General features: G+C 42.3%; 1 protein-coding gene across 1 annotated transcript in view; it reads right to left on the bottom strand.

The window, feature by feature from the left end:
• LOC102691221 (collagen alpha-1(XXIV) chain) overlaps positions 1 to 25,639 on the bottom strand; it is a 101,952-nt gene that overhangs the window by 41,481 nt on the left and 34,832 nt on the right. The window contains exons 8-25 of the mRNA XM_015355241.2: positions 25,288 to 25,332; positions 24,696 to 24,749; positions 24,009 to 24,053; positions 21,564 to 21,617; positions 20,808 to 20,852; positions 20,277 to 20,330; positions 19,542 to 19,586; positions 14,136 to 14,189; positions 14,002 to 14,046; positions 13,066 to 13,119; positions 12,051 to 12,104; positions 10,939 to 10,992; positions 7,257 to 7,310; positions 6,397 to 6,450; positions 5,407 to 5,451; positions 5,082 to 5,135; positions 4,561 to 4,605; positions 267 to 320 (exon numbers count right to left, since the gene is read on the bottom strand). Coding sequence (XP_015210727.2) covers positions 267 to 320; positions 4,561 to 4,605; positions 5,082 to 5,135; positions 5,407 to 5,451; positions 6,397 to 6,450; positions 7,257 to 7,310; positions 10,939 to 10,992; positions 12,051 to 12,104; positions 13,066 to 13,119; positions 14,002 to 14,046; positions 14,136 to 14,189; positions 19,542 to 19,586; positions 20,277 to 20,330; positions 20,808 to 20,852; positions 21,564 to 21,617; positions 24,009 to 24,053; positions 24,696 to 24,749; positions 25,288 to 25,332 — 909 coding nt within the window. The remainder of the gene's footprint in view (positions 1 to 266; positions 321 to 4,560; positions 4,606 to 5,081; positions 5,136 to 5,406; positions 5,452 to 6,396; positions 6,451 to 7,256; positions 7,311 to 10,938; positions 10,993 to 12,050; positions 12,105 to 13,065; positions 13,120 to 14,001; positions 14,047 to 14,135; positions 14,190 to 19,541; positions 19,587 to 20,276; positions 20,331 to 20,807; positions 20,853 to 21,563; positions 21,618 to 24,008; positions 24,054 to 24,695; positions 24,750 to 25,287; positions 25,333 to 25,639) is intronic.

A 25,639-nucleotide genomic window follows, 5' to 3' on the forward strand; every position in this document is an offset into this window, starting at 1 on the left:
GATGTAATTATTTTTGATTTACCATAATTATTCTGCAAAATGGCTTAGAGTGCACTTAATGATTATTAATCTCCATCGTGCTCTGTTCCTTTGAGTATTTTGACAAGTGCTCAGCCTTGAGCCAGTGTGGTTCAGTATCTTCATTTGTTTCTCATTTGTTCTCTCTGGACAAACACGTTGTTCCCTTTGTGAACATGGCCAATGATGAAAGACCCTGGGAGTTGTAGGGCAACCATCAGGAAGAGCAGCATAGACACCAAAAATACCTTTTCGCCATGGACTCCAACCAGCCCAGAAGGTCCAATTAACCCAACAGGCCCCTGGAAGAGAAGTACAAAAGGACTGAAAGACTTTGCTCATGGTGCCCAATGCCTTTAAAACTCTGTGATGCTGCATGATAGAGTGCTGCAATGGGCTGAAGAATATGTTCCTGTTTTTTATTTGAAATGGCACTAACATTTAGGATAAAATTGCAATTCACCACTTCCATTTAGTAAAACAAAAAACCTATTTCAATTTGTAGACCTGCGGGAACTGAAGCTGGCAGGACAGATACTTGCAATTCCTGAGCCCCCAACCCGAAAATTACCCACAACCACCGGCAGCCACATGTCAAGGAAATCCTGGAGCTCTGGGAGCAATCCTATCATCAAATGTTGGTCTTAAGGCTTCAGTGACTCCATTAATTCATTTGGACATTCGCACAGTCACTTGGCAAACAGAAGTCAAATAAAACTTTGCAGTTTCTGCACAGGCACGGGTTCTATCCCACACCTGAGGGAGAGCTGAAACACTTCCTGTTACTGCACATCCTCAAGCCCGAGTCCGAAATTCCTCTTCATACTGACACATGGCCTGTAAACGACTTAACATCTCCACTCCGCTGGCAATCCCATCGACAGTAAGAGTGAAATAACAGCCGCCTGACCTTGCTGGACTTCATAAAGATGGACAAGGAAGGAAACACTGGGGAATGTAAATAAAGGAAGAAATCTAAAGAGTGTAATTGTTTCCAGATAAGAGGTCTGGAAAAAGTTCTATGGCCTGACTAGTTGCCAAACAACATAACTGTGGCATGCCTAAGAAATAGCTCTGATCTGTTTAGCAAAAAATATAATCCAGTACACAACAGCAGACAAAGGTTATTAGCGTTCTTGGCTAAAACTGTCAAACTTGTTTGATTTTCAGGAACAAAAAAAACATCTTTACACGGCATGCTCGCTCAAATTCCCAATGACAAAAATGGAAGAACATGGATTCTCCAGTTTATGGCTGTGCCCTTATGAACAGTGCTTCAGGTGGGTAAGAAAATCTTCGAAGTAAGAATCAGTGAAATGTACTGCTGTGCATTTTGCTTTAAATTAAAATTTCCCCTAATGTTCAGATTATTTAAAAACATTTTGTTTTGCCTGCAACATGGGAAAGTCAACAGGAATTCACACAGGCAGAAGATTGCATTACCTCTCTTACCTGACAGCTCCTGAGACAATATTTTCAATCACATTGTTACACAGCTTGCATCATTTGCATCCCCTAACAGAATACAGTGTCACCTTGACAAATAATTAAACTTAAAAACAACAGAACCAAGACCATTTGTACAGGATCACAACGAAAAACCGATGTGTGAAGAAAACATCCCTCCGTCACAGAAGTCAGGGGAAACTGAAATATCTCAAGCCCTCTGCACACAACACTCATTGCAGCGGACAGGACTGTGGAAAAGCTGCGATGCATTGGAGAGAAAGGGAGCGATTTGTACTGAGCAATGGCTTCAGAGTGATCCAAGGTAAATGAACCTCTTTCAAAGATGTGCATTAGCTCTCCAGCTTTTCTCCTACATTTGTGTCCTCTTAAACAGCACTGATGAAAGAAGGACACTGCAGTACTGAGCTTTAGTAAGACAGTTTTACCTGCACCCCTGTTTACAGAATACACCAAGTTTCCCAAAATTTCTTCTGCCAGATGTTTTTAAGGTCAAGGCAAAGATGTTAATGTAAGCTTCATTTTCCATTATGAAAAGCAAAGTTGAGATTACTAATTAGCTCTTTTCACTTTATAAGCAGTTTTGCTATATGGAATTATTTGCTGGTCTTTGGTGTAAAGCTGTGAATATGAATATGAGCTACAAGTTGTCAGAACTGATGAGTTCAGTGCCTACAGTGTTTGGCAAAGTCTTATCCAGTGCTGTATAATATTTATGACTCACTTTTCAAGCCAAGTGTCTGTTACCTATAGCAATGAACATGCCAGCTCACAAATACTGCAACACCTCTCACAAAGCGCTCCTCAACACCTGCACAAGATGTAAAAGGAGGCAGACAGCATTAATGAGAGAGCGCGTTTCACATAATTTCAAGAATAAAATGCTTTTGTGCTCCAGAATCATTAACACCAAGTGGGACAACTGACAAGAAGGTATTACTTCAACATCAAAGAGCAACGGATTATGGCAACATTGTCAATACCTAATTAACCATCAATTACAGAGGTGTAACATGTTATACGAGAGGCACCTGCGGTTACATATTGACAGTTTAGCAGTTGTGACTGATGTTTGAGGTGCTCTGGCCTATTCCTCAGATTATCTCAGAATGTTTGGTGCTGCAGAGCACTGATAAGGTCAATGCATACAAGAAGCACAATACAGTACAAGATGTTTTAAATATGTTCTGCAACTGGTGAACATCTATCAAAAAAGCTATTCCCTATTTACACAGCAGCCCCTGTTTCTGATTTCATCTGGCTTTAAGTGTTTGTAAGCAGACGGTGACAAAACAGTCCATATTTGGGTGTTTCGGTATTTGAATTCTTGAATAATTGCCGGGGGGGGGGGGAGTGCAAATTTATACAAAATTCCTAAATGAGAATGAGCTGCACATTTGCAATGATCTACCAAGAGAGCTCCCTGAATGCCTGGCTCCACGTGAAGAAAGAAAAGGGGAAAGTGGGTCATTTGTTCTTAATCTGAATACACTTAATAATAATGTCCCTAGAGCCGGTCCCTAAACATTTCAACATTTGGTTTCGTTTACTGGGGGCAAAAATCTGAACATCGGCAATTTTGAGGAAGAAAAAATGAAGCTAGAGAGAGGGAAGTGTGTTCGCTAATATCTGGGCTCCACATGCTTGCTAACTCAGGCTGATTGATGTAGGTGTTTCTAAGGATTGATAAGAGCATGTGAAAGTAAAATCATATTTATAGCAAAAAGATCAAGCAGAGGTTCATTCCAGAATAACAAGTAAACTTTGCTTTTCAGGAAGAAATGGAGCTCAACTTGCTCCCTTGCAACTCCCATGCCGACCCAGCTGTCTGAAGTGACACATTCAAAGCAATGCCAACAACAGATACGAAGAAAATGTGCTCCAGTGGCAAAATCAAGAGATTAGCTTAACATGTCAAAAACGTGTTAAAGCTGACATTCTTAAAACTCAGATATGAACTATTATGAATTTTAAAAAAATCTCACGTTAGTCATATTAAACACTGATTTCTGATTTAGCTTCAGTCCTTCTGCGGATACTGAAAATTGTCTAGATCTATGATAATAGAGGAAAACACAAAGGAAAATGTTAAAAACAGTGTGTAAATTGGAATTTTTCCATTAGCAAAGCCCTAAAATCTCCACAGGAATAAGCAAAGTGTGTACATAATTAGTAAACGAGTTTAGAATTTTCTGAACAGTGTGCTGGCAATAACCAGTACTTGATTTGATTCAGTTACATTTCCTCAGAGATAGAAGGACATGATCAAATGGATGCAAGCTACTGTAGCAAAATGAGTGTTGCATTACAAAACTATATCCTGTTGAAATCCTTTTTCAATACAAGCCATTTTGAATGGGTCAGCACATTAGCAGATGAAATTGTACATTACTATTACCAGTCTTGAGCTAAAAACAAATTCCCCCTTAGATTATGAAGCAACAAACCATTGCACCCCACCCCAAGCCTAGTTGAGAATCGAACAGTCCAGTATCCTTTGAAAGTGTCCAAGACACTGTACAGACCCTGCCAACATGTCCTGGGGAACACTGCTCTATGTGACAATGATCAGATCATGAGCTTGTTTCACTGGCTATGCAAGGAGCTGATTAGCTGGTGCCATTTTCTCCCTGTTAATGATGGAGTGTGACTGTAGCTCTACAACAGACATCTGTTAGTGTGTTGGGATCATGCAGGAAACCTCCCTTTTCACTCACTTCAAACCCATGTCACTCGCACCTTCGGTTGATATAAAAAACTGACAGAACTGACAAACATTTACTGATGCCAAAGCCACAAAGAAACAAACTGTGTATGTAGAGAAAATATTACTGGAAGACAGCAACACAGAAATTTCTAGTTTCATAAACAGCTGTGACAAATCTTTAAGCCAAAAGTGTGAGATATCAAATTAGAACAAACTGGAAAATTCTCAGGAATCCCTGCACTAGTGTGACAGCCTGCAAACAAGGGAGCACAGAATACTTGTCCTGTTCAAATCACTCCTGTAACCATCCCGATAAAGACCTTAGACTGCAGCTGCTTCATGCACTGAAGTCCATGTACAAAACTCACCTGAGGTCCAGTTTTTCCCAAATTTCCCAGGTCCCCTGGCTCCCCCTGTAATCAAAATGGCAACATTTATGCTCAGTTTTGCTTCCAATGTTTTGCTTTTAGTTCTTCAATCATATATACTATGGGAGAAATCCCATTTATTGCCTGACTTTACTACATTTGTGGCTTTATAAACTTTGTTTAATCAAACCTCAGCAATCCAACACTCACAGGAGTGTACAGGAAATGCAGCTAAATGAAAACGGGTTGATATGTACTTCAGATCTTTGAAACATCTCCCCACTGCGTGACTGACGTGCGCCACTGAAGGAGAGGGAGAAGCTTCTAAAGAGAAGCTGCTCTGCAGATTTCTGATGACCACTGAGGATACATGTTACTAGTATCACACACTGAAAACAAGCTGTTTCTACCCAATTCATTAGTGCAGCACAGAAACAGGAGAATTACCAAGGTCTCTGCAGTCTGACTGTGAAACAAAAGCTACAATAGAGAAAAATTAGCAGGACAGAACACACTCCTACCTTCAAGCCTTCTTGTCCAGCCTCCCCAATATACCCTTTCCTTCCTGGTCTTCCCTAGCAGACAGAAGATAGTTACTGAGGATGCAGGAGACAGGCAACACAAGAGGCTGTTTATCTTAGTTAGACAATGCAGAGTAAGATGGGTAAGATGACCTGAGAAGGAGCTCATTGAGCTGGAAAAGGAGTACAATTTATGTAGTGCACATAACTGAAAAGAAAAAACAACCACTTACTAAGACAGATAACACCTTTCATCAATACTAATTAAAATAATTACATTAAGCAAGTGTTCAGAATAAATCTCTCAGACTTTCATTATACTTACAATAGGCCCTGGTCCCCCTGGTGGCCCAAGAGGGCCTTCATCACCCTGGAAACACATAAGAGTATTTTAGAGCCTTAAATCACACAGCCTTTGCTCTGCTGATACTGTGATTAGTCTCGTGGTGCCTCACTGGCCTATAGATAATGGCTTTAGCATCAGTTTTCATTGTGCAAATTAATGCATCTTCTTTAGGGGAATAAATCACAGCATGTGTTCTGCATTCCTTATGAAATACAATGTTTTACTTGTACAAGCCTGGTTCACAGTCCCAGAGAGCTGAGGGTAGGTGTTAATATAACTGCAGGGATGAACGTGGTACCTTGATAGTTACATTAGGAACATATTACACAAGATTGCTACTGACTGACTAAGCTTTCATCAGAGAAAGGGCAGCCTGTATTGAAGAATGAAGACCCACCAACACTATTTTCCTGAGCCTCAGCATATTCTGACACAATGCGTCTCTGTCTGAACTTTTTTCTCTGTGCCTGGGAGGAACATTGAGCTCCAGGCAGTGGGATTTTAGAGCTGAAAGGTGCCAAGACACATTTCTCAACATTAGTATCATGGAAAGGTTTGTGTTTGAACTAGTAAGGTTTTTGCTCTTATTCATGATCAATCAAATTCTGTCACCAAGCCTCTATTTGTATTTGTAACCAGTGGTTATAATAGCAGCCAACAAAATGCCAGACTGAAGTGAACTGCCATATACTGCACTGTATATACAGTATGTTAATGTGAAGAAAATGTTTTTCAGCAATTTCAATTTGTACACTTTTTCACATGATATCCTGAAATCACACACAAGCACTGCAACACTCCCTCCTGGAGGAACGCACAAGGCATGCTAACCTTGGACCACTGGTGACTCTATACCGATCAATTGGTTCTACAGAGCCCTTAGAAAAACTTGGCATAATTATGTCCTCTTTGACGAACATTTTGTTAAGAGTGCAATTTCACATGCCTTCCTGTGAAGTGAGCCCTCACCTCAGTTCCTTTCGGCCCGGGAGGCCCCACTGGTCCTCTGACACCTTGAGTCCCCTGAAGCATCAGAAACAGAGCACCAGTTTCATACGGATCAGCCATTTCTACCAGTAACCGCGCATGGGGAGACATTCAGTACAGACAGCGGGCAGGGACTCAGGCTGCTCTCTTGAGAAAATGAAAACACATTAACCTCCAGAGAGACTGAACATGCCCACTCTGCAGCAATGCTCCAGCAGCGGGAACAGGCTGCACCAGGACTGGAGCATGATGGCTCTTTGATAATTATAAGACAGCAAAATCGATAGGACAGCCAAAAGCTGTCATGATGTAGTGACAGTATTAGACACCCGGTATTAGAGTATAAGAGATATCAGTTTCATCTACTGAAATGTGCTCTTGTGTACCTGAGTACAAAAGGCAGCCAATTACGTAAAAACAAAACATAAAACTAAAAATTAAAGAAATACAGTCTCTTCAGATCTTTAGAAACATTTTATACAGTGAAATTCAATATTGTTAATGTACAGTAAGTCATCTGAAACATATTTGACAGTCATAAAAAGTGGCTATATAACTAGCAGAATCATAAAATTATATGAAGAATATTTACTGACAAAAACATAAATTGTGCTACTTTGTCTACTACAAGCCTATGAGCCAAAACTTCCTCATTCAAACACAGGGAATCGATTACATTGGAAGCTGTTAACATATAAATACAAACTGCTCAGAAAAAGTCGAACAGCTGCATTCCATTAAAGACAGATATTTACAAACTGGACATACAGTATTTCACTATGTGAAGAAATGTCCATTTCCATTTCTTCAGCACTAGTGGACAGACAGTGACATCTATCTACCTTTGGACCAGGTGGGCCATTTGGACCTGGAGCACCAATATCTCCTGGAAAACCCTGAAATAAATAAAAGGAATTTCAGTCCTTGAGAAACTACATTTACACTGTAGTATAAGTTTATGCCTTTCAGGTTTAATTTCGTTTGCTGAATGGAGTGTCTCCGTTTTTCTGATTAATTTCATTGGCACAGGAGACACTGCAGGCTTACAGCCTAAATGGAAGCATAATCCACTCCTTTCAAAACACATTTTGTACTTGACAATTCTGAAAACACGAAACCCAGAACTAAAGCGGAACGAACACAAAACCAGCACAAAACCCAAACCAGCATGAGCCACTGACCATGTCTGCAGGTGTTTCCTGAGCCTCTCAGGTTGGTAAGTCTACTCCCATAGCTGATTTTCAAACACTGGTGTTTGTTTCAGCTCCAGCAGTAGATAATGAGCTATAAAGCAGTGGGGCTGTGGTTTAATATGGTGAATCATCATTTTTTTCTGCGCATGTAACTATTTTACAGGTGCTATAAAAATATATGAAGAGGGTGATCTGCGCCAAAGAAAATCCAGATCGAGTTCTTTTATTTTCCCCAGCAGGAAAAACACAATGTCACCCATGGAGCTGGAGCTGGTGAGTGAACTGCAGAAAGACATGCCTGCTGTACTTACGGAACTGAAACCTATATCCTAATATCCTACTACAGGAAGGAACAGCTGCCAAGAAACCGCTGCAGCATGAAAGTACATTGGCTTTTTTACATTACAGAATGGTCAGATTACAAAAGTATTTTTTCACAGGGTCCTGGGTTCGATCACGGTCTGTGGTCTGCACATTGTGCCTGTGTCTGCATGGGTTTTCTCCAGGTGCTCTGGTTTCCTCTCACAGACCGGAGACATGCTGCCAGCTGATGTGGTGTCTGCAATGTGCGGACTGGATGCCTGTGATGGACTGGGCCCTGTTGTGCCCAGGGCTGGCCAGGTCAGGTTCACTGCAGATTACACAGTTGCATTTTCTAATATTTGAACAAGTAATAGGTTTATTCCATGCTGAAAAGAGAGAAAACACAACGTTTCGGCTATTACTTGTTCCTTTTGCAGACTACGCATGCTGACGCAGCTACCCACCTGAACTACTTTTCTAATATTCATCCATCCGCAATACAGGCCAATTTCCACTAGGTGGCACCTTCTTGAGAAACACTGAGCTTAGAGGTTTAGAACTAGAGTCCTGAGGGACATTTTCCATTAAGCTTTTAAAGCTTCGCTGTTCTTTAAGAATAGGAGAATCCCAAATGCATCTGATTTCAAACAGATGGCAACACATACACATAGTTCACACATTTCAAATCTATAATCTATAAATCACAGAGGAGGAGCGGTGGCACTGTGGATAAGGATCTATGCCTATGGCTGGAAGGTTGCTGGTTCAAATCCTGCGATTGGCGGAGGAATCCTACTCCATTGGGCCCCTGAGCAAGGCCCTTAACCTCTGCTGCTCCAGGGGTGGCGTATAAATGGCTGACCCTGCGCTCTAACCCCAAGCTTCTCTCTGTCTGTGTGTCTCATGGAGAGCAAGCTGGGTATGGGAAAAGACAAATTCCTAATGCAAGAAATTGTATAGGGCTAATAAAGTGATCTTATTGTATAATGTATCCTAATGGATTTCAAATGCCATTTTTAAAAATGGTGTTATGTGAGAAAAGAACAACAGTTATGTTACTCCTTTAGCATAAAAATCAGCTGCAGATATGGTGTCGCATGTATACATTTGCTTTCCACAGACTCAGCTTTTGCAGAGTTATTTTGTTAAAACAACATGAGGAGATCTGAAGTCAGGAGAACTAAAGCAATACAGATGTTAAAAAGGAGAAAATGATTAATGGGGACCAGGAAGATCCTTTAAGGAATTCTGGGACTGAAACCCATTAATGAGAGGAAGTTGTACAGTAAGCCGATTCTAACCTTGGGGGATGTCTGTCCTTTTAAAACTTGGACATTTTACAACATTTCTGAGACTAAAGGCTGCACTCATTAAAACATGTATTGTGTTGGATTTATACTCAGCCTTTACAAATGGGATCACCAGTGTGACTTAACAACTTAAACACCTGGTCAAGCCAAAGTCAGGCCTGTGAAGGAATGTAAGGTACTATTGGAATGGCAGAGGGCTGTGACAGCTCTCTGAATGAGGACAAAAAGAAAGCAATAAAATAAATATAAATAATACAAAATAAACTCCTTAACTTGGACTTTAACCTTTAACCTGAGACAGCACACATTTCAAATATTACCTCTCTTTGAAATACTCTACCACTTATTCACTTTGGAATGACTTTTAAGCATTAAAATGTGCCAGATTATTAGTAGGCTATTTTCTCTGAAGTTGTTTGGCGGAAGAAGGATTGTTATGCATGTTAAGAGGAATGTGATATGTTTATATTTTCCAAATAAAACTCAAAGATCTATTCTGTTCTGATCTATAAAGTTCTCACTGCATGGGTGACTGTACATGGAAGGGAATCAGAAGGTTCTCGCCGGTCTGCAGAAGATCTGCCAGCACGTGGGATACAGATTTACCGGAGCAGGCAGACTGTGCCTGCTGAGGTTTTCAAACACCAAATTTAGAGACATAATAAAAAAAGAACTGCAGGGCTCCCGCGTGATTCGATCTGTTTAAATCTGTGTTAGGAGAGCCCTGCTGCCGCCACACTGTACACAGTGACCAGCGTTTCACTGACAGCCATGTCGTTTTCATCTCTCTAAACAGTTGCTGTTAAAATTCCTTTTTTCTGTGTATCACCACCACCTGCAGCTCCCATTCCATATTGTCTCCCATTTTTTCTTGCAACAGGAGCTTACTGAGGTACCAGTCACCCTATTCGCCTGACCGTGAGACAGCTGTTTCACTTGAGAATGTTTCACATCACCACCTGGTGGACACTTCTAGACTTTTTGCAAGGAGCTGCTCTTGACAAATGAAAAGTTCTTATTGAAATAACAAGAAATATTTATTTTCTTATATGTAAGAAACACATACTTTTCTTAATTATATTTAAGAAATAAACACTTCAGCATAGTTACAAAAGCTGAAGAAAGACTGTACACTCATTGGTGAGATATTACACATTTAAATGCGCTACTATAACTTTTTTAAAGTAACAGTTTATCTCTCAGTCCGAAATTCCACTTCTCAGATATTAAAGACTCTAAAACATCCAGAACACTGGAAGACATTTCTCCATTTAAGCTAAATGTCCCAGTTCCAAACTGGCTATTTTCTCTGTAATTTTCTACGTATAGAAACAAGGGGTATTGTTACAAATACTAAATGTGATCTAATTAAAGGAACTTTTTCAACCCAGTTAATCAAGCACTGCAACTATTAAACCTACTCATCTGAAATGACTGTGATCACAGTGATGCACAATCACAAGAAAGGTTTACCAGTCATCCGCTTAGCTCAATTCTCTATACCCCAGTATGAGAATAAGAAGTATGAGAAGAAGGACTGATTAAACTTTCAGGTAACAGTTTCAAACAGTTACATGACCTTTCCCAGAACACAGAGTGAAATCAGGTTCCAAATACTCTGAGAAAGCATCTTCAGAGCGGCTGTAATGCCGATGACAGGAAACAAAGGGTTAAGTCAGCACTAACACCGATTCATAAAGAGTCTGCTCTGTCCTTACCTCTGGGCCTGGAGGACCTGGGGACCCCTGGGGGCCCGGCTCACCCATTTTCCCCTTTTGGTAAAGAAAGGAAACGGAAGAACATGTAAGCGACAAGCGTGGCTCAAAGCATTGACCATTACCGTCTCACGACACGAAGCCCTCCCAACAGACTGGGGCTTTTCCACACACACTGTGAATCGCAGCGCTGCAGGAATGACATTGCGCTCATTCTCAGCCTCAGAAACAAAACCAGTGGCCATGTGGCACGGGGACAGCATAGCAAGGAGAGCGAGCCACTGGGCTCCAGCGACAGCTTGTCTATTTGAGTCCCCTGCACGGCCACTGCTGTTGTACCTTGATTGAGGTCCTTTACCCCAGTTCTCCCAGTTGTACAAGCAGGGCCCAGAATTGCTAGGGGGTCACCCCTGTGATGGATTGGCCTCCCGTCTTGGAGGGGGGGGGGGTAGGGACACACTCTCACTGGCCCACTGAGGCTCTAATTTGGACATTATGTTTTTCATACTTATTCAGGAGCTAACAACCTTATTAGAATGTACATGCAAAGTTCTCAGGATCAGGATGTCATTATCTTCATGCTCCGACATGAAGTACGTGAAGACCCGAGTACAAACGAGGAGGCAGAGAATGTAGGGGTGAAAACTGGAAGAACACATGAAGCTTTGCAGGTGTCGGCCAGCTAAGAGAGCATCTGGCTGTGATCCCAGGATCACAAAAAGCCTGATGAAAACCCTCTCTTGTTTGTAGCCTCTTGTTCTAACATACCTGTACGCTTACAGTTTTTTGAGTGTCATATACATCTGCTACACCTCCTAGACAGCATTATAGAGAAACCCAGAATTTGATACATCACCAGATACCAGATACATCACTGGCATAACAGGGGTGGGTTTAGTGAAAAACAATTCCTACAAGTCCCTCAGAGAGACCCAGCGTGCTGCATTGCAGCCCTGCAGTGTTAAACCCTGCTGCCACTGTGCCAGTGTTGTCTGCAGTCCCAGAACTAACAGGTGGTCTGTCCACCAGAGCGGTACGACGCTGCAGATCTCAACATGTGCCTTCCAGCGTCACAGAGGAGCATGACAGCAAGTCAATGAAAACGTGACCCGTACCGGCGGTCCCGGCTTCCCTCGAGGTCCCGGTGGTCCCGGCAAGCCCGCTGCACCCTGTGGAGATGCAGGACAGTGTCAGCTCTGAGTCTGCAGAGACACAACGTGATCTCTCATCGGGTCGACGCTTGTTGAGTCTGGAGCACTAAGCCAGGCTCTGCTGGACCTGTGGCTTGTCTGAAGCCTCGTCCGCAAGGCAACACCTTTCCCTTCTTCCTTCCTGCTGCAAGTCGGCCTCACAGCACAACTCAAGAACCAGAGCATCACATCGCTGAATAAAGACCAGGGGACCGACTGACAACGGACATCAGCTCAGTGTCTTTGTCATAGGCATAAGTGCAATAAAATGCTTACTTGCATGTATGCTCTGATACAAAGGCTTGAAGGAAACACCAAAACAAACACAGAACAGCAGTAACAGCAACAGCACAGATAAATAACACACAACTTTAATACGTCAGCACAAGAAGTGTGCAAAAAAACCCATCAGTGTGAGTCAGTGGTAGAGGTGACGTCTTGTCCGTCGCATTCTATGACGTTTCTTAAACGAACATTTTTTAATTATGTCTTCACTAAGGAAGGATGTTGTTTCATAATTCATCTGCCTGATCAGGAATGGAGGATTATGAGGAAAAAGATTTAAATATCTTAAATAAATCAGCCACCTTGATAAAATTAATTATTTATATCTTCATTTATAAACTTCAAGACACAAGAGGAACATTTCCATTTCTAGACAGATAGATATTAACATTATGACTTGACACTTGAGCCAAGGCCTATCCAGTCCTCTGCTGGAAGGCCAGTGTGGGTTTTCACTCCAGCTCAGCTCTTAATGAGCTACACCTGCTGGTGACTGGGTGAACTGGTCCCATTTAACAGCTGCTCCCAGCTGTTGATGTCCGGTTACGTTGAAGAGACCTAGAAAACTTGCAGACACACTGTCCCTCCAGGACCAGGACTGGACACCCCTGCACAGTTTTAAGGGAACAATAAGTGACATGAGAAAAAGTCCTACCTTATCTCCAGGGTAACCATACTCTCCCGGTTCACCCATTAATCCAGGTTCCCCCTAGATTACACAGCATTACAGGGAGACATATAATAGAGACAAGACACAGCTTATCATTAACACCCTGCCAACATCAGCATCACCCTTCTCCACACTGTGATGGGACCTCTGCTGGGAGATTAGGATAGCACAAGCCGAATACAAACTCCTCTGGCAGAAGACAACTCATAGCGAATTCTGCAACTTTACTGGAAGTTCCTGGACAGGAAGTTCGCATCAAGAAGAAAGAAATCTAAATCATTACAGCCAAAATCAGGGGACTTTACTTTTAGAAAAGAATGAAAAACCATCCACTAGAGCTGGAACATGTGTAATCAGCCACCCTAACTCCTTCTTCACTTCAACTAAAATTCATATATATTGTATATATGAGGTTCTCTTTTCCTCAAGAGAAACCCGATTCAGAATGCTATCCGGTGATGAACCTCTGACGTAACCGTAAATCACACCTCTGTCTTCACTCCCCTTTGCAGAAGAGGCACTGGTGTCCTGTTAACAGTTTGCTGCACTTTAACGTGCAGACCTGAGATGAGTGCTCAAAACCTTGTCATCAGGCTCCGGATCAGTGTGGACAAGGACAGACGCACCACACCTTAAAACAGGAATTAAAACGGAGGACTTTTGGATGGTTTTTTATGCAAAATATCAGCCACTGCCTGTGTTCACTGTAGACTTAGTGCCACTGCGTTGAAAAATGTCAAACCCAACCCCTCCAGATTAGACTTCCTGGTACAGGAGGTCAGTCATAGACATTTACAGAACCTGTGAATAAGGGCTTGACTTCATCACCTTTGGAGTGAACAGATTCCTCCCCCAGACCTCCACCCACCCCCACCCTCCAGACTGGCATAGTCACTGGATTAATAGAAATATGTAGATCACCTTATCACCTTTCAATCCAGGCTGCCCCACGCGTCCGGCCAGGCCCTGTCATAGGAAGAACACGCAGTCTTGAGGGCACGGGAGCACAGGCGGGAAAAGGAGGTAAACGGCGCTGGCCTGTGAGCTCACCCTACCTGAGGTCCCACCACACCCGTCGGCCCGCGAGGCCCTTCCAGTCCCAAGTCACCCTGCAGGGAGCAAGGGGGCAGAGTCAGAGGGAGGGCAGCGTACGGACCGGTAACCAGACGCGAGAGCAGTGCGCCGGTCAGCCACTGCTTCTGCTTCACTCTGCAGGGGGCTGCAGATACAGCTCTCCCCCGAGATCTCCTCTTCAAGGCCTTCGGGGAGCACAAGACAGCTGCTCTCCAGCACCCCTCACAGTCACATCTAGGGCCGGTTTTCTCTCTGGACAGTAAGAGCTGTTCGTTATCAGTGCCTTGCTCCTGCCTGGAATATGCACCCGACCTCTTGTCTTATTTTGACAGCTCTGCCAAGTGCTAAATTATTTAGAAAGAATATAAAACATACTTTTTAGGTCTGGAAAAAATAGTGGGCTCTACATGGCTAAAATGTGGTGTAAGATGGAGGAAGCATATGATATACAGCTGTCTGCCCTGAAACATCAAGTCCAAGACGACACTAAAAATAAGAACTTTTGGGAAAAAAAAAACTACACGTTCTTTAACATGAGAACACACAAAACCAAAGTTACCCATCTTAAAACTATCAAAGAACCCAGCAGAGGACTTATAAATCTTGATACACTTGTCATATTTGTTTTATTAGTTAATAAATAAACCTTTTTGCCTATAAAGCTCAGATGATTTATGAAGTGTGACTAATGGTTAGAAATCTCAAAGCTGACAGCTGAACTGGCTGAACGTGTTCCGCAATAACATTTTCTTCATAAAACCCAATCAGATTATTCTAAAACGTTTTAGCAAGTAGTGTTTAATAGTTTTCCTATTTCATGGGCTAAGATTGTGACAATATAGCTTAATAACAAGCTGAGTCTAAAAAGACTGAGCAGCAGTTAACAAAATATGCGTGATACATTTTAACCTTTAGAAATCGTTTAGGTTTCACAAAATGCCCTCACTTTAATCAAGAAAAATTCCTATAGGTGAACAGGACTTGAAAACAAAAAAATAAAAAATAAGAAAATAAGATATAATAAGAAAATAGATAAAAATAAAATAAATAGAAGAAAAAATATAAGAAGAAGAAAATAAATAAATCATGAAAATACATTTTCCACACTATGCAGAGTGGTCCCTTTGTATTACTGATACCAAATTACAACCTCCCTTGATGGTACTGCAAAATACATTTCCTACAGCCTACTATTGGATACTCTCCAGCACATACACTGTATAACAATGTGTACTCCCCAGGAGATATCCTGGATACTACTGTATACTACTGTTTGCTCCCCAGGAGTATTCTACTAGAGAGATATCCCAGGGAGATATACTATAGTACTAGTGGATACTCCCCAGGAGATATACTGCACAGTACTGTATACTCCCTAGGAGATTTAGTGTATAATACTGGATGCTACTGTATACTACTGGATACTCCCCAGGAGGTATACTGTATGCTACTGTATAATACTGGATACTCCCCAGGAGGTATACTGTATACTACTGTATAATCCCCAGGAGGTGTACTATGGTTCAGCATGATGAAATATAAAGCAATCAGCTGTGTCTTTTAGCCAGTATTGCCAGAATCCTTCATACTCTACATTATCCTGAGATCCTACATTATCACTGCTGAGCATGAAAACCCTATCATTAACTCATGTAAAGAGTTCTGCTCCGATTCTGAAATGGAGCTTTACCATCTGTAAATACACATTCAGCTTATTTAAAGTGTGTTGAAAGACAGAGGGACAGAGACATAAATTCATGTTCTTAAGCCTCAGATCAATTAGCTACTAGAAACTAGAAGAGCTGGAGGGATAGAATAGCGGCCTCCTGTCTGCTGCCTTTCTCATGTTCTGTCTCTGCAGCTACTTTTGTGTCAATAAGATCGGATTCAGTTACTCCAGTTAGGAAAATCTGAGCAATTTGTCTGGAGGCTATTTGGAAATCACAGAAGGTCCCCATGGAAACAGGACCTGAACTTCACTGTTGTCTGGATAAATCAAAGGTGCAGGTTGCAGTAAACCCTGTGCTGCCATTCACAGTTTACATCACCATCTTGCCAGGCTGCTCCCGGAAAGCAGAGACATGTCAGCCTCTTAACGGCTGACTGTTTTGTTGATGTGGACAGGTAGATGTCATGCTATACTCTGCTCTGAGATCAAAATAAGTGTCTGTCAAGCACTTCATGTCAAAAGCCATGATCTACTGTATATTGTGACTGACAATGCATTTTACTGCATGACATTGAAGATGTCTTACCTAGAAGATAGGCAACCCCGTGACAAGCTGTGACTCCAAATGATTCTGATACGTTTATGAAAAACAGTGATTTGAAAGCGGGCATATCAAATAGTAATTACAGCCATTGCAGTATACTGTAAGTGCTGCTCAAGAATTCCAATACTGACTTAAACATTTCTCTAGACTGACATGGAGTGTAACATGTGTTTTCCATCGCCTTCCTGGCAGCACCAGCTATTCAGTTTCAACTCCACAGCCACTTAGGAGAACAAATCTGATGTTTGTCTGAAAATCACACGCTCAACACAAACTGGTATTTCACTGCATCTTCCAGGAGAACATACAGTGCCTTGCAAGAGTATTCAGACCCTGAATGGAGTCTCATTCTGTGAAATTACAAAATTATGCAGACAAGTTTTTAAACTGATGTTTTTAAAGATTTGATCAAAACCTCGTGTTCAAACTGAAGACTAAAGGCTAGAATAAGTAACAGTAAATGTGAGCAAAAACGGAAGTATCTTGATCACATAATTATTCAGACCCGTGAACTCAAATATTTGGTGGAAAAACCTTTGGTAGCAATTTCTTTTCAGGTCTCGACCAACGTTTCACACTGGCCTGGTGCAATTTTTACTCCTTCTTCCTTGCAGATTCCCCTTATGCCCTTTTTGTTTTTTCGTTTGAATGTGTAGAGTAGGTTTTGTATAGAACAAATATTGATACTTCAAAGTGTCATGACTGTAAGCATTAAAGCAACAAAACGAGGAAACCTTTCAAAGGTCTGAATATTTTAATAAGGCACTGTTTTAAAGTTTTAAAGAGCTACGATAAACGGAGTAATGGTTTGTATATATGGCTGATGCTTTTGCTTTCTTTTATTTAAAATAAGATTATAATCATGTAAGACCATTATAGAGACAGAGAAGAAACAGAAACAACACGATGAATAAGATGAAAGTGAATCATCTCTCCTGCAGAAAAGCTCTTGTCTACCTTGCAGTTCCCTGTGTGGCTGCAGGCAGTGAGCTGATTATAAAGAGAGAACATTTTCCTGCTCTAGAAGCTCATCTCCCACACCTGCAGTCATTGAGGCCCAAGGAAAACCAACCAGCCTGATGCAGCTGTGTGTGAGATCCCCTCATTACTGTACCTCTAGCCTTGTCTGCAGTACATGTTCTCGCATGAGCTGTGCTGAAAGCTGGGCTTTTCTAAGCCAGAGTGACTTACTGGGGAATTCCTAGAAAGCTGAGTGTAGAGACTCCATAAAATGGATCAGATTGGGAACTGCTACGTTTGAATGAACAACTATTAAGCAGTTGTTTTGCTTTTAATGTCTTACTACATGTATTCTTCACAGAGGTTTTTACAATTTCTTTCTTTAATGGTTTTAGCAGAGGGTAAGTCTACCATTAACCAAGCGTCACTTTCCTTGCCTACTGGTTATTTCAGGAATTCCTCTCTTAATAACATTTAGTTTGTAGTTTGTAGCCTTGCACTCCTACCCCTGTTCTTGAATGATGATGCTATACTGAAATAATTTCATTTCAAAATCGAACATTTCAAAATATATTAAATGTTTAATATATTTTGCATATTACCAGATCGCCTCACCCCAACAACTGGAATTAAACACCAGTGAATGGTGAATTAACCTGTGCATTCCTGCTAGAAATTCAAACTTGCATGACTGAATTTCAGTTGTATATGTACTGACACTGCTGTCCCCTTTCCAGGAATCATCACATTATTTAAGTCAATTCCAGCTGCTACTACAATGTTGCTGCTGACAAGGACATCAGCCAAATCACAGAACAAAAACACAGAAATACTGTTACCACAAGTCTGAGAGTAGGAGGAAATAGCTGGTACTGGTACAGTAACAGCTTTTAGCTTATTTTATAAGCCACCCTAAACAGATTCATAGTCTCTCTCAGCTCCAATTGCATAAGGTGTAAAACACACAAGATGACTTTGCAAAGATGATTCAATTATTTCTGCTGAGCTCTTCATCCTGCTGTGTGAGAGCTCTCCTGTCTGCTTACGTCATGTCATGCAAATGTTTCAGCTTCAAATGCTATTTTTCTCACAGCGTGCTATGTTTACAAAAGTGGAAATTTCAAATGAACAAGCTGCATAAACTGTTTAATTTCATATTCATATTCATCATACATGTGAAACCCAAGATCTTCCATCCTCCTGTGGCTAATAAACCGCTGATGCACAAGAACCATCAGGTACATGTACTGTATCTGTGGAGCCTGAGTGGTCCGTCGTTATTCAGGAAGTAAAACCATGTAAACTCGAAGTAAAGCAGCTTCTCGTTAAGCCACAGCAAGGTCTTGGGAAACCATCAGTGCTTCTGTCACCAGGGATCTCTTTATTTTCATGCAGGTTTCACACGGCGACACCAAGTGTACATTAGGTGTAACACTGCTTTTCTGTGTTTATTCTGCAGTAACGGGCTGTGGTTCAGTAGACTCCACATACAGTGAGGAAACAGTTGTTGGGTGTTGAGCAGAGGCCTGAAGCCTTATAACCAGGTTTCAGAGAAGGACAATGTTTTGGGATATTTTTTGTTCTCTTTAATGTCCCTGGCCTTGAGCATCACCTGAACAGTGTCCAAGCCTTAAATGTGTTTGCAAAGTTCTGAAAACCCATGCTAAGGAATGGTTTTCACTAACATTAAAGTACCACAGCTCGCTCAAATAAAATACAGCATGAATTTCCTCTACTGTTAAATACGGAGCAGATTCAGTTTCGAGTAGGAAATGCCTATAGAACTGCAGCCAAATCACTATTGTAGAAGTACAGTAGCTGCTAAATCACAATTCAGCTTTTCAGCAACAATCTATGGGTGTACACAGCTAAATTAATTGAAAATAATCCAATTCTTTGAAAGTCTCTGTAACACCCCAGGTCTTTGGGCCTTTCTCAAAACCTTCACTGCATCATTTGAAAGGCAAAATGAGGGAGTGAGTGTATAGATGGGTTTTTGGAAATTCAGAGATGACAGAAGGCAGGATCCCTCAGAGAAAAACCGTCAGTCCACTTCCAGCTGCAGGACAGAGGTCACGGATCAGCTCCTGTGTTGTTCTGTCTGGCCTAGATACAAGACGAGGCAGAGGGGCAGAAGGACTTCAGAGTACTCACCCTCAGCCCAGGAAAGCCCGCACTTCCAGCTGCACCCGCAGGTCCCTGAGAAACACACACACACACCAGTTACAGAGTGTGCCAGTGTGCCGCGCACACACTGAACGCCACATCTGGGAAAGCTGCACACCACTCACAAGTTCTGTCTGTCGTTCTTACATGCACCCATCTCCTCACAGCTCCTTTGAAAATTGCAATATGGCTTTTAGGCTATAATAAACAAACCCAGCGTGATTGCAATCATGTTTTTGTTTACTCTCTTCTGTTGTTGTTTATTGTTCTATGAGAAAAAAAAAGCTTAAAAAAGAACAAGCAAAACGAGGCAATTATTTCGCTACTAAAATTAGAATTTTAGAATTCAAACTTTCGTCTTAATAGTGCTGATGTTTTCACTATTGGATTATTGCATCCTTCTGATTATGAACATACTGAAAATTTGAATTTTAAAAAATCTAAGCTAAATGCAACTTGCTCCTTTAAAAAAAAAAAAACACCCCGCTACAGGCTAGCACCAGCACAGCACCCATGGGCACACAGAGAGCGTTGGTGAGCTCAGAGTGGTCATCAAGAACAATGCTGCTCACATTGATGATATTCCTGTCATCCGGTGTTGCATTCCAGTAGCCACAAAATACTAACACATGTTCAAAAAGAGATATAAGAGTGTACGCGATTACTAAATATCTGCACAAAAAGAGTCCTATTAGCATTCAAACAAAAATGCGTGACACTTACTTCACTCCCATCCGGACCTGGGGGGCCTCTCTCGCCGACATCACCAACGACACCCTGAAAAGCAGAACTCTTTCATTAGTCCCACATCCCTCATCTTCTCTCTGTACTGGGCCCGTGATGGAGCCCCACTTCTGGCACATCTGGACAGGTGCTCTGCAGCTGGAGTACATGGGGGCTGTATTTTACCCACTGCACTCCAGAACACCCTGCTGTGCAAATGGGCCTCCTGGTCATTATTGCAAATGAGATAAATGTCTTTAATAGAAAGGAAAGTTGTTTGAATCAATCTGTTCTTCTATTTTTTTTTTCTTTTGGTAGCACATATTCTGTCACAGACAGAAGATAATCAGAATCTTTCAAAGAACAAATCTCTATAAATGTCTGCCCTCCAGTGGCTACTTAAAGTAACTCGGGGTTATTTATGGTAAAATCAAATATCATTCCAGACTCCAACATCCCAGAATGTTTTGCCGTTTACAGTTGTCAGTGTGTGTTAGTGTTCGCTCTGGTGTCACACAGGTAACAACTCACCTGTCTGCCTTTGGGTCCTTTCTTTCCAATTGGGCCAGGAACTCCCTGTGGAAACAAGGATAAAAGTTTCATCTTCAGCTAAAACACATATCACATGTTATCAGGCCAGAACTCTGCAACTGCCACAGCAGAAAGAAATTTAGTCCTGGTTCAAATACCTTCCTTGTTGAATAACATCCACTAATTATGTCACTAGCCAGCAAATGAATCCCACCTGTATTTTTCCATCATTTTATTTTAACCAAATAAGACCTTTTTTGTAGTGAAAGTTCATTTCTTATGTGTTTTCTCCCAAGCTATCTATCCTGTCCTATCATAACAACAACAGTGCTACTGGCATTGTCAGGACAAGGAGAAACTACCTATCAACAGAACTATAGAGACCACGGAGGCACATCTAAAACAATCTCTCTAAGAACAAATACAGTTGTGCGTTTGGAACCATTTCCTGTGTGCTTGATAAACAAGTGTCAGTGTCTCTCGGTGTCAGGTGTGTGTGTGCAGTGTGCAGTGCTGTCTCTCGGTGTCAGGTGTGTGTGTGCAGTGTGCAGTGCTGTCTCTGCGTGTCAGGTGTGTGTGTGCAGTGTGCAGTGCTGTCTCTCGGTGTCAGGTGTGTGTGTGCAGTGTACAGTGCTGTCTCTGCGTGTCAGGTGTGTGTGTGCAGTGTGCAGTGCTGTCTCTCCATGTCAGGTGTGTGTGTGCAGTGTGCGGTGGTGTCTCTGCACTGGGAAGAAGGGCTCAGGCTGTTGGACTCACCCTCTCTCCCTCCAGGCCAGGTGGACCAGCCACCCCAGGGGGGCCGATGAAACCCTGAAACACACACAGCAGTCACAAGCTCAGTTTTCACTCTGAACCTTTGTACAGTACAACCATGTTACACTTTTTTATTCTATATTTTTTTTCTATTTGTATGCTATTGCTATTAAGAGTTCTTGTGTAAGTGTCTTTTCAGATTTTTAATATCAGTCAATATCACACAGCGGATGTCATAGGCTTTTTTTCTTGCATCTGTGTGTCTGTCAGCCTGGAGGCCTACAGCCCCTGTCAATCCAAGCTGAGCTCAGCTGCCCTGCACACAGCAACATGAACAGGCTTCACTCAGAGGGCATCAACGTGATGTCTGGACTGAAGGAGGGGAAATACTTAATGCTGGTTGCAGTACTCTTGAATTATTATGTGTCAGCCTTAGTTATTTCTGTTTTGGAAATGTATTTGTCCTTATTTGTTCCAGGCTTTCACTTTTCAAATCGCAATCCAGTACCTGTGATAAATAAGGCTCCAGGTTCATCCAGTGGTTGCAACCCTATAGCACAACCCCAGCCCGGGATGTGGAGCTCTCTGAAAACATAATCCGCTAATGAAACACACACTGTGTGCGTCTGTGATGTGCCGGTCAGATGGTAAGCTGTTCATTAATCACTTACTTACACGCACCAGAATCTGATCTCCCAACCCCGACCCTTGCAGAGATATACAAACATGCTCCCATTCTCAGCCCACAGCCTAGAGGTAGAGATCACATTCAGATTGGTCCAACATGTCTGATGGCCAAAGTGAATTAAGACACTGAGAGAGAGCCCCTCCCTGAGAATCTGGCGGTCCCCCCCCCAACTCGGCGCACCGTTCCCGGAGAGCGTCTGTGGCAGAGGCTGCCCATAAGGCCGAGTGAGGAGTACCCTGAAGCCACTGTTCGCTTGTCTGAGCAGCTGCTTTCCATCGGCTCCGTCTCCCACTTAGGCCCAGAAGGCCGACACAATATTGTTCCAATAAATAAAGTCCTTCACCAAGCCAGGGAGATGTTTAGAAAGCACTGAGCCTTCCTGGGGTTTATGTGCTGGCAAAGAGGCTTTGCAAATAGCAATCTTAACAGACTTGGTAACTTGGAGTTTTTAAAACTTCATTTCCTGACTGTAATAGCTGAGGAAACACAGGGGGGGCCTTTGAGAACCGATGTGTCTGTTTTCTGTTTGTTTTTTTTGTTTTCATCCTCCAACAAGTCAACTAAATCAAATCAAGCAACGTAAAATGCAAAGCCAAACTTGGCGTAATATGTAAACTCTCTGAAATGGCTCATTTGGGGCACAAACCTCATCTCTTTACCCCACCTCTACGTCGGTAAGGACAACGAACTTGTGGACAAGTACCAATTCATCCCGTTCGCAATCAGGTTAGAAAAAATAAATATGTGATCTGGGTCTCCTTCACCCCGGAGCAATGAATTGTGCTCCACTTTGCTCATGTCTTGTTTGGACGTCACCAAGGAGGGTGACCATCAGTAACTCTCACTCACAACCCTTCCACCCTCTCCTTCCAGTTCAGCTCAGTAGCACACAGTACATAATGTACTGTATCACTTACTGTACAGTCTGCTACTTTTATTCATAGGTACTGTACAGCAACCTTCAACAAAACCACAGATGTTTACTACCACCTCCCCAAAGGAAAAGTTCTGTAGAGTTCCAGATGTTCTTGCCCTTTAGCCTATAATTACGTGGGCAGTGAAACAAGGAAACCATCAGCCTTAACCCATAATATACAGCAATAAGAAAACTCTGAAGAACATCGGTTTCACTTTATTATACTGTATTTTCTTTTGCTGTTTCTATTTTAATTGAACACTGACGCTGCTTTAAAGATGCCAGTCCCACTCGAGAGCATGAGCACAATCGTTATGTTTTTTTTTCCCCCAGCAACTGTATTCAGTCAATTAGTGGGTACAAAGGTCTATAGCCTGTAGGTGTCGGCAGTGTTTTGTGTTTTTGTTGACTGTGATCATGGCTGCTCAGTGGCTACTCAAGGTTACAGTCTGCTACCTGTCTGCAAAGTAAGGCCGTTGACTGAGCCTGCAGTACATACAGTCTGTGGGATCTTGGCCGTTTTAGCTACACCTTCCTTCAAATCACCTGGGTCTTCCTCTTCATTAGGCTGCATTAGAGAAGGAATCAAGCTCTGCTCTGAGCAGGAAATACCCTCTGCTCTACCCTCAGCCTGGGGTGAGTCTGAATTATGCTGCCTTTAACCAAAATGGGAACAGACAACATACTCCAATGTGATGCACTACGCTAAAATCACGGGCTCACAGCACAACACTCTCTCACAACTCTGGGATCAACTTGTCATCCTCTAATCAAACAGCTCTACAAGGCACTGAAGACAGGAAAGGCCTGCAAGTGCTCTTCATTGTGCAGACTCTTTACTTACACGGACACCTTTAGGACCTGGGTTACCTTCTGGCCCAGCCAAGCCCTGGAACAAGTAGACACAAAGCATTTATCAGAAGGAGATGTTGCTAAAGACCATGCAACACCAACAAGTTCATAATAGAAAAAGGAAGGGAATTCAATTACATAAATATAAGTTAGACATTAAGGAGCTTTGTATATATATGTTTAAAATTAAACAGTCACACATACCAGATTGGTGTGATTAAAGTCTGTTTTCACAATGTAAATCTTTATTAGTGTGAAATAAATTTTCACTGCTATTGAGGTGTTAGGAAAACCTTACACTTGGTTCTTAAGGTTGCACAACTCTTTAACAGCAAATCATTCAGGATACTGTGCAGTACAATGACAGACCCTTTCTTTTTGTTTATGCAAACTTTTGTTCTCCCAGCTGACATATCAGAGACTGTATTTCAAGTCACGGCTTGTTCAGTCCTGCTTGTCTAAAGGATTACTGGTCTGATGGCAAAGAGGTATAACTTTCAACAACGGCATTCTTGTGCACGTGCTGCCAAGCATTTACAGTATATTCACGACACTGGGAGTATGTCTCTTTTACCGGCAGCGGCAGTGTTGACTCTTCCATACACTGCGCTAAATATAGCTGACACTGGGGTGAAGGAAGGAGACCCTGGAAAAGGAATGTGTAGCATAGTTACTGCACCTGCCTGCCAGGGTAACCTGCTGCCCCAGCCGTTCCTGGTGGTCCTGGGATTCCCTATGGAGGAACAGGAAGCGTGGGATAAAAGAGGAGAAATCAGCACATTCCCCGACACGGCCGGCCGGGGAACAAGACAGACACTAATGGCAGCCCTTCTTCCTCCCTCTTCCTGTCAGCCTGTGCGTCTCATCACCAGGAGACAAGCTTCGTCCCGCGGTCTTGAGGCTCACAAGAATCCTGAACTCCTCCTACACTCTTACTAAAGAGACTTTCCACACTGTACCTTTTCTCTTAATGAACAAGAAACTGTCGTCTCTGCTCAGTGTGCCTTTTCTCTTCTTTTTCCCCTGCAAATTGAGCTGCACTGTTTAAGTGTAATGTTGCCACCAAATCAAACGACCTGTCCAGATCAGTACTTGGTTTGTAATTCATGAAGGGTGGCTGGAAGCTCTGATTTAACTTGGGCCACTGTCTGACAGTCATCAATATGAGTTGTGGATGTCTAGGCTCAGCTTGAGCCTGTGAGAGTCTTTGCTGACCTGCAGTTAGCTCCTGACTGGTCACGCTTGTCTGTGGAAGCAAAGGGGTGACTCACCTGTTCCCCCGGCAGCCCTGGTGGCCCTGTGTACCCCTTGGGACCCTGCAGGTAACAACCATTGAAAAGAATCTTTCAGCCAGCATGAAGGCTTATCTGCTTTTCATTATCCCTTTAAGTGGATCAAAAAGCTATCAGTTCACATTGCCACAGAGGGGAAGAAGATGCATCAAAGGCTTTCAGCTTTTTTGGATGGATGAAAATCTAAGCCAGTACTCTTTAAATTCTGCTCACCAGTCCGCCGTTTGCTCACTTGTGGATGAGCTATGTTGAATTAATCCTCTCCGCTGAATGTACCCAGGTTTATATAAAACACAGGCTGCCTGCCTTCATCAACGAGCAATTTTTCCTT

The sequence above is a fragment of the Lepisosteus oculatus genome, chromosome 9 (genome assembly GCF_040954835.1).
Source record: "Lepisosteus oculatus isolate fLepOcu1 chromosome 9, fLepOcu1.hap2, whole genome shotgun sequence".
In the NCBI taxonomy this organism is placed as follows: Eukaryota; Metazoa; Chordata; class Actinopteri; order Semionotiformes; family Lepisosteidae; genus Lepisosteus; species Lepisosteus oculatus.